This window comes from Colobus angolensis, unplaced genomic scaffold (assembly GCF_000951035.1).
Source record: "Colobus angolensis palliatus isolate OR3802 unplaced genomic scaffold, Cang.pa_1.0 Scaffold69, whole genome shotgun sequence".
Classification (NCBI taxonomy): Eukaryota; Metazoa; Chordata; class Mammalia; order Primates; family Cercopithecidae; genus Colobus; species Colobus angolensis.
In genome coordinates, this window is record NW_012120598.1 from 11,582 (window position 1) to 21,514 (window position 9,933).

The following is a 9,933-nucleotide window of genomic DNA, read 5'->3' on the forward strand; positions in this document are numbered from 1 at the left end:
TGACATGAGTTTCTTGATACCTAAACTGTTGGTTAATTAGGGAACTGTTTATTCAGGTCCTCAGGCTATTGGCTCCAACAGATTAGTCTATAGGAATTCCTTGAAGCATGCAGGGAAATGAGCTATTGTTTGATGTTATCTCTTCCCAGTAGAAGTTTCCAGAGGCAAACAACACAGTCCTTGTTGACACAGGTGGTCTAAAGCATCATGTTGAGGAAGATGGCCCTGGTTGTCATTTTCTTTCCTCCCATTGTATCTTTTTGAATCAAACAGAAGCAAGGAGCAGTACATCGATGGAAGGCAAGGTGGAGTATGGAAATTAAAAAAAAAAATTAGTCTTCTTTAAACCACTGGTGGCCTCTGGAAACACAGGACAGGCCTAAACGGAGGGGAAAGGGAGAAGCTTTGACTGTGGCTATAAGATTGGTTTTGTAATTACGCAACTTTGAATTGCTAACATGAAATGCAAATTTTCCTTAATATCTTCATGTGATCATAGATATACTCATTGTGTTGTTCAGGGATTCAGGGAAGCTGGAGCTCTAATTTCAAGTGTGAAGTTCAGTGGTGTTAAAAAAAGTGAAGCAGTTTCCTAATTGTGCCCCGAGTGCTGTCTGCTTAAAGCACTAGTTAAAATCAAAGATAACCATCTAATAATTCTCGATTTTCTCTTATTCAGTAGTAGGGTTAGATTTTCATTCAGTGGGTCCTGTACAGGGTCTGACATAATAATTGACATTTTGATCAAAGTAAGAAAAACATGAACAATTCCAAGTTATCATTTATTATTTTACCACTGTTTATCAGTGCTGAGCTTACTTAGGAACAGAATAAATATCATGAAGATGGAAGCTATGCAAATGTACCTCTTAAATCTTAAATCTCCTGCTTCAGGGAGCATTACTGATTGATTGACAGTTACAGCAGCTGGTATGTGAATCTATCATCACTTCTGTGCCAAGGTTGTGCTGTCATCCGTTCTTGTTAGTAAATGCTCTTGGCAAGGATGCTAAGGCAGGGCCCATTTTGGTGATATGTAAGGCTCCTTTGATGGGTGACTTGCCAAAACTTTCTTAGAATTGCCCTGAAGGAGTTGCTTAAAGAAGTTTCTTCTAGGCCAAATTTACTTCCCTCTGTGGTTCACTGAGGCTAGACATACACCATAGTAGTATGGCTCTCCCAGACCTCTCCAACTACCTCCCCATTATCCATCACTGGCATTTTCACCAATAAATCCTTTTTATGTTTAATCCCATTTGGCAGCTGCTTTTCAAGGGACTGCAATGGACACAATAGATCAGTAAGATTTGTTCTTCTAAAATTAAGTGTAACTTACTGACTCTATTTTCAATAATGGGTTTATATTATTTTATCCGAGTGTTTTTGAAGTTCTTCTTCTTTGTGTTCCTACTGAATCTTGTCTTCATCCCCGTTATTCCATTTGCCATATAAGTTATAAGTGTATATGTGTGAACTTCTTGAAGTAGAGAATTTGTGTCTTTGTTCAGCATAATGCTTGGTATTTGATAGGACCTCAATAAATATTTTTTTCAATGAAAGACTAAAACAAAATTTTCTGAAGCAAACATACAAAAAATGCACTTATGAGGGGATTTAAATCTCTTAAAACATGGGATAGGTTATATATTTAAATTTTCTTTACACTTTGCTTTCTATTCAACAAACTGTCAATAAAACATATGGAACAAACAAAAAGTGTACCTAATGAAGACAGTTGAAGATATGGGATGAATTCACTAAATGTATCATTTTTATTTTTTTTGAGACAGAGTCCCACTCTGTCACCCAGGCTGGAGTATAGTGGCATGATCTCAGCTGACTACAACCTCCATCTCTCAGGTTCAAGTGATTCTCCTGCCTCAGCCTCCCGAGTAGCTGGGATTGCAGGTGCACATCATACCTTGCTAATTTTTGTATTTTTAGTAGAGATGGGTTTTCCCCATGTTGGCCAGGATGGCCTCGAACTCTTGACCTTAAGTGATCCACCAGCCTCGGTCTCCCAAAGTGCTGAGATTACAGGTATGAGTCATCGCGCCCAGCCTAAGTGTATTATATTAATAAAATAAAATGGAATACCAGAATTCATGCTAAAGAAATAAGGTTATTTAAAATATTATAACTATTTGAAATACATTTCAGTGGAAGAATTCTGGGAAAATAATGAGAAAAGAATTTTAGAAAGATGATAACAGAAATAATCCTGAGCATTGGCACAAAAATTGAAATTCAAATGTATCTCCTGTCAGATTTAGGAAAGGTCCTAGGTCAAGATTAATTTGTCTTTGTTCAATCATATACTTCCAAGAAGGCTAGGATGCTGAGTCCTACTGATGTAGATGGTCAACAATAACAGATATTGGACAGGCTGAGTGTTACAGTTCCACAGAATACAGAAATAATCATGAGAGAATGGAGAATATTCAGTAAGTTGATTCAAAAAGGCGAGACCCAAAGTCTGGTTAGTAACAAGTTTTCTGGAAATTCCTGGATGAAAAGATAGTTGGGTGGTAGAAGCTGGACCCACAGTCCAGAGATGGGAAGCCAATGCTTCCATAACCAAGAGATCCAAGGCCAGTGTTTCCACATCCAAGGCATCCTATGTAGTTAGTCTGGCAGGGACTGCGGAAGATGGAATTCTTTGAGTGGTAGCAGGATGTCTGATAGGATTTGGCCAAAGTGCAGGATGTCTGAAAGCTGGTGGGCTCACAGTAGGTCTCCTGACAGGTGTTGTAGAAAGAGGAGCCCAGTTGGCAGGTATTTGGAGAATAGATGGCATTGCTGGGGTAGAACGAATTATAAATGGAAACTGGATACCCTAGGTAACCTCCAAAACAGCAGGAGGAGAAGTTTCCAGAGCTGTAGTTGTAAGACATGTTAACAGGAGTTCTGAGTTCAGTTGAGTTGCAATGAGGAGTGTGTGTGTGTGAATGTTACCTTCTATACTGCACACTTACATACTCTAGCAATAGATGTAGTCACAAGTGCCCATTTTAATGAGAACACTTAATTAGGCTCCAGTCAAAATGAAATATATTAACATTGAAATAACTTTTTTTATGAATGCAGACGTCTACATGAAAGAATTTCATTAGTTTTTCAAAACAGTTGTTCATGAAACAAAAATGCCATTTCTCATTCATCTTGCTTGGGTAGAATGAAAACCACCGTAATTGTACCTATAAGACTGATGCTTCAGAGGGTCGGGCGCAGAGGGTCACACCTGTAATCCCAGCACTTCGGGAGGCTGAGGCAGGCGGATCATGAGGTCAGGAGTTCGAGACTAGCCTGACCAACATGGTGAAATGCCGTCTCTACTAAAAATACAAAAATTAGCCGGACATGGTGGCGGGTGGCTGTAATTCCAGCTACTCAAGAGGCTGAGGCAGGAGAATTGCTTGAGTCCTTCCATCTCAAAAAAAAAAAAAGATCGATGCTTCATTCATCCTGTCCTTCTAGAAATTGGATCAAATGGCTAACACACTGAGAGTTCTGGTATTTGTAAAGATCTAAAAAATACCTTGTAATCTGGAAGGGATATTTATCTTGCTCCAATTTTATAAATTCAATGGAGAACAAAAAAAAAAATTCAATATCTATTCTTTCTTTCAAATCTTTGAACCATTAGAAGAAATAGCCCAATAACAATCCTTATTTGGTAGACATGCTAAATGAGTGCCTAACATATTTGAGTTTAGATTTCTTATAACACAAGTAACCAAGTCACTCTTGTGCACATGAGGATTTAAGAATGGTCAAATTTTTGAAGAAGTGCTTTCATGTTTATATTGTAAAACTACTAAAGAAATCCCTTACTCAGAGGTTGATTTGCTTCTTCATAGAAATCATCAAGTTTGATTATAAAAAACCGTTTATCCCCATAAGGTGTAAGTAATTTTTTGGTGGTGTTGATGTTACTGAGAGCAAGATAATAAGCACTATATTTAAAATGTAAATGTTTAATCTTTTCCTTTCTTTTCTCTCAGAGGGTGACATATTTACTAGAGGAAAAAGAAAAGTAAGAAATGAGGAAAATGTCTATCCCACGTAGTCTTCACAGAAAGATAAAATATTTGAAGAATTCATAGTAACAAATGACTTTATAAATTGAAATAAAGGGGTGGGAAGGATGTATGGTGATAATGCGTAATTGAGAGTGAATGCCTTTGTGACCTCTGATGTATCAACTGACATATACATTCTGCCTAGAGTACTAGAGTAATGAAGATTTTTCTGGAATCACTCAGAAAGTTCATTAGAGCAAACTGTAAATAGAGATAGGGCACGGATACATGAAATGGCTTAATCTGTGGGAACGGGCAAATCTCTTAAGACATCCATCTTCAGAACTGATGTATTCCACAGTGGAAGTGAACTGAGACTCCCTTCTATGAAGAATTAGGATTACTAGGTCAAAGTTTTAAGGGAAGATTCAGCTAAAAATCTAGAATGAGTTGCCCTTGTAATTAATGATATTTCCATATTGAGGGCCCTGGGAAAATCTAATTAGGATGTTGTAAGTGGAATTTCAATCTGACAGGAGGCTGGAGATAATTGCTCAACTTCCTTCCAAATTGTAGACTTTATGAGTCTAAACTGTTGAGGAGACAAATTGATCTCCAATCATGTTTCATTTATTAGGTAACATAGTTTTTTCTGTGTTTCTGGAATAAACAATTCTTATTAGGCTTCTCAATTATGAATAGCAAAAAGCATTCTAGTAGATTCCAAATCTTCCTGTTGTATTTGTCAATAAAATATTGAATATCAAAATAGCCACACGAATATTTAGCTCACCTAAATTGAAGTTGCTTGTTTGTTTTAGTGTCATCCACTCCTGTGTAAGCAATTTCAGTAGAAGAATATTCTGCGGGATCGGATATTAAGTAACGTCGCACATTCTTTTCTCAAAGTATGGATGTTTTTGCATTCAACTACTTTCGTTCAACTACTTTCATTCAGAAGTGGAATGGAAACGTTTTTCTAAAAATGAGCAAATCAAACAACACAGAGACCACAGCAAGATAAATTTCAATCTCTCCTCTTCCTCAACGTATCAGTCTTCATTATACCACTACATCAAGGTGAAATACAAGTCACAGAACAAGAGAAAATATGACGATTATTTTAGAAGTGTTGTAACACTTGTCAGAAACACCTGAAAATAATGGACGTCAAAGTCATGTATATTACTTTTGAGGCAAGGGAAGAATCTTCTTAAAATGCTCCCTTTGTCTCACCACTTTAAGGGAGTTACTTTGTAAACTTTCTTTAAAACAGGAATGTTTTCCAGATTCTGGGCAATTCTTTCAGTGGAAAACACTGACTCTGATCAGAGGTAGAAATACACTAGGAATTTTTGCCACATGATTTGTTTTTATTTTTAATGCTTTTTCAGCATCTTAGATGAATAATCTTGACCATTCCAAAATACATAAAGCAATTTATTATTTTTAATTCACTCAACAATAAACACACACCCAAGGAAAGAAAAGCTAAGATTGGCTCCTAATAGTCTGCATACAGTTTTGAACAGGGCCATGCAAAATAAGGGAATCTCAGTTAAATATTTCATTAAAGCCATTCCAGTTGAGGTTTGATTTTTAAAAAGACATTATATCTTGCATATCACTGTTGCTGCTTTCTGATGATATTCTTCGTTAAGTTAGCTTGCTACTTTGGGGTGACAGTGAATGTATGTTTTTGTTTAAAAGAAATGACTATGAATAGATCCGTTAGCTGGCAACTTTGTATACCAGATGGCAACAATTTTGAGACAGATTGTGAAACGGGTATCAATTATTTTTAATTAAGGCAGCTTCCCTCAGCCCAGGCACTGTCTACCTCTAAAGCAATTCTCTGAGTTATCTCCAGAGTGACCTTTGGTAAGGGAAGATGAGTAATAGCATTAAAGAGTCAACACTATTATCTGAATCCCAAGGCACAAACATTACTGCACTTTCTAGTTGTAAAATCACAATACATATGTCTGACTATGATGATCTTTTTAATTCATTTAAAGTTGGCAGGTAACCTGTTTTTATGTGCCATGTGGATGACACCCAATGTTAAGGGTATATAAGTCCTCAGGTCCAAGAAGTGACAAAGTCATAACCTTGTCATTGTAAGTCAACTCTCCCGCCGACATGTCCTACAACTGCTACTCTGGAAACTTCTCCTCCCACCTTGTGGGGGCTACCTGCGCTACCCAGGCTTCTCTTGTGGCTCTTCCTACCCTAGCAACCTGGTCTACAGCACCTGACCTCTGGTCTCCCAGCACCTGACAGCTGGGCTCTTCTCTCTACAGGGGCTATCAGGAGACCTGCTGGGAACTCCCCGGGTTCCAGACATACTGTGTAGTGTCCAGCATCTGCCAGACCTCCTGCTACTGCCCTAGAGCCTCCATGCTCTGCAGTCCCCACCAGATGACTTACTCTGGATCTCTGGGCTTTGGATGCAGAGGCTTTCAATCTTTTGGCTGTGGCTCTCTATCCCTGGGCTTTGTATCCAGTGTATTCTAATCCATGGGTTGTTGACCCAAGGCTTTCACATCCCTAAATTATAGACCCAACCCTAAATTATAGACCCAACCTTCTACTCTTCTAGAAGCTGCCCGTCTGCTTCTTACCAACCAGCCTGTGAATATGACTTTCAGTAATTATGTTTGAGGAACCAGAAACTTAAACACAATACCTACTGTGTCCATATCCATATATGCATACCGTCTATTGCTCTCCTATCTTATCATTTGCCTACGAATTTGATGTCTACTGCTACCCATGACAGATTAGGAATAATCTAAATTCCAGTAACTAGAAAATATTCACTGGAGAAAGACGTCAAAACTGCTTATTTATAATTATATAGACATGCCACATCAAAGCACACTTTTCCTACTGTGTCTCCTAATTATTTCCCCTAGAGTAGTTGCTTTAAATTTTACAAAGTGAAGGACATAAGTTTAAAAAAAACTGGGCAACATTACATCGGCATATCTGCTTTAATATTCTTTGCTTACTTTTTGTCTTAAAAACTACTAAATATCCGGCTGGGTTTTTCTGTGTCTTCTTCTAAAGACACTTGCACACGAATGTTCATTGGAGCATGATTCACAATAGCGAAGACATGGAATCAAGCTAAATGGCCATCAATGACAGACTGAATAAAGAAAATGTGGTACATATTTACCATGAACTACTATGTAGCTATAATAAAGAATGAGATCATATCTTTTGTGGGAACAGGGATGGAGCTAGAGGTTATAAGGCTTGGCAAACTAACAGACACAGAAAACCAAATACTGCATGTTCTCACTTATAAGAGAGAGATAAATAATGAGAACACATGAACACAAAGAAGGAAACAACAGACACTGGGGTCTACTTGAGGGAGGAGGGTGGGAAGAAGAAGAGAAACAGAAAAGGTAACTACTGGGTACTAGGCTTAATACCTGGTTGATAAAATAATTTGTACAACAAATCTCTGTGACACGAATTTACCTATGTAACAAACCTTCACATGTACCTTAAAATACAATACTTGTACTAAAATACAAGTTTAGTTTATTTTTAATTTTAAAGAGTAAAATTGGCCGTATTCTTTTTTAATTTAGAAGACTTTTCATCTTTCATGTTTATTCCAGCTATTAATGTCTTCACATGATAAAATGAAGAGGACGCATTTTTAAGACTACAAACAAACTAACCACTGTGGTCTTCTTTTTCTGCAAGGAGTTAGAAATGTCGATATTTTTATATAAATAATGACATTTGCAATGACTGTCAAGTTGATTATATCACATAATTTTGGAAGAAAGAATACTTTTATAAAATATTTTCGAAATATATGAGAATTCAGAGTGAGGATATCCAATAAAAAGTTAGATTTTAGTGAGTTAGATTTGTTGAGGACTCCAGATCCCCTAGCCTTAGTGCCAGGTAAGAAATCAATTCTCCAAATGAAAGTGCTAACATATTTCAATATTCATTAGCAAGTAGGGCCAACCTGTTTTATATAATCAGTTATATAAATTTGATGAAGCCTCAACTTACTCTTATTTTTTGAGTTATTTGGTTGGCAGCACTTTCTTGAAAAAATAAAATTCAAAACCAATGCAAATATTCTCTTATTATCGGATTAGGCTAAACATCCATGTAGTTGATAATCCTTGAATTAGCAGTTAAGCCCCAAATGTTTTATCATTTAAGTCAAGTACAACATTATAAAATGGATGACCTAGATACTTACCTAGCGGGTAACAATGTGGCTTGGTTTATTTTTGTTGTTGTTGTTGTTTCAGTATCTAATACCATCTGGTGACTGTCTCAGGTTTTTAACTTTTTATTTATTTATAATCAGTAATATATTAACATAAATAATGATTAGGAAATTTCTATTTTATTTCTGTCATGGTTTCATGTAGTGAAGAAAAAGTAGCATGCACAGTGAGCAGAGTTTTTACTTTATTCAATTGTTAAATCTGAAAGAAGACAGAATGCTTAGAATTGTTCCTAACATTTCTAAACAAAATAGAATTATCACTTTTTTTTTTGAGACAACATGTGGTGCTATGGTTCAGGCTGGATTGCAGTGGCATAATCTCGGTCCACTGCAACCTCTGCCTCCCAGGCTCAAACATTCCTCCTACCTCAGCCTCCCAAGTAGCTAGGACAAGAAGCACACCCCCCTACACCTGGCTAAAAGCTATCACTTTTCTTGCAAAGAGAACGTGCAGACAGATCACTTGAGAAACAAATTACACTTACATACAAGTGATAGGTCAGCCTACTCATTCAAGTCTGGGTGGAGGTGGAGGGTCATTTGTTGTTCAAACCTAGCCAGTAGTGCGATGGCCCATTCCTTAGCGGAAAGACGTAGCAATTCTCATCAAGAGTAAAATTGTCCATATTCTTTCTTAATTTAGAAGATTTTTCATCTTTCATGTTTATTCCAGCTATTAATATAGCTGCCAACAGCAGGTGGAGTTAGTGGGAAATTTGAGAATTACTGGCTAGGTGCACGTGAAGTATGGGCGTGAAATTTGGACTGCCACAAAGCCACAGATAAAGGATAATCTCAATGCTCTTGCTACAGTGATTTGGCCATGTCTTGTCTTGTTTAAATCTACAACTATTTTTTATTATTCAGTAACACTTTTCTTCTTCAAATTTTGTAGACAGAGGAAAAGGAAAATAAGCCAAAAATAAAAGCTGATTTTTTAATGGAAAAAAAAAAAGTTGGCTTCTGAATTTCTACCACTAAATCCAGTTGATGACGACTGCATGAAAATGTACAACACTGTAATGATATTTATTATTCAAATGAGAGTAGGTGATATCATTGACCACATGAAAAGTAAAAGACATAGTTTTACTGAAGATATATCAGTATCTACTTCAAAAGACAGAAAAATGTTTAAGAAGACCAAGTCCTAAGATGATTATTTACTATTAACAGTTGCAAAAAGTGTGTCAATACATCACCCTTATACAGACATTTTCATTTAGGTAAAATAACTATTTTAAGTCATTTTCACTCATGTTAAATTATACATTTTCTTGTGCATGTACAAATAATTGAACCAATAGTTAACTGCCCCTCCAGTAGCAGGAAAAACAAATTACTAAAGATTGAATGAATTCTGTTTTATATTAGAACTGTCAAAAGCTTCAAACAGAAAATAAATTAATTCCAAAAATGTTTTGATTTCTTCACCTAGCCCCCCCAAAACAAACGAGTAAAGCTATAAAAAGTTCATAATGGGGGCGGAGCAAGATGGCCGAATAGGAACAGCTCCAGTCTCCAACTACCAGCGCGAGCGACACAGAAGACTGGTGATTTCTGCATTTTCCACTGAGGTACTGGGGTCATCTCACTAGGGAGTGCCAGACAATCAGTGCTGGTCAGCTGCTGCAG

The 9,933-nt window shown here is 36.9% G+C and overlaps 1 protein-coding gene across 1 annotated transcript; it reads right to left on the minus strand.

The window, feature by feature from the left end:
• Positions 1-2,358: 2,358 nt before the first annotated feature.
• Positions 2,359-2,937, minus strand: LOC105500784 (keratin-associated protein 15-1). Its single transcript, XM_011926448.1, has one exon. The coding sequence runs from the start codon at positions 2,892-2,894 to the stop codon at positions 2,481-2,483; it is 414 nt and encodes a 137-aa protein (XP_011781838.1). The 5' UTR covers positions 2,895-2,937; the 3' UTR covers positions 2,359-2,480.
• Between the last annotated feature and the right edge of the window lie 6,996 nt (positions 2,938-9,933).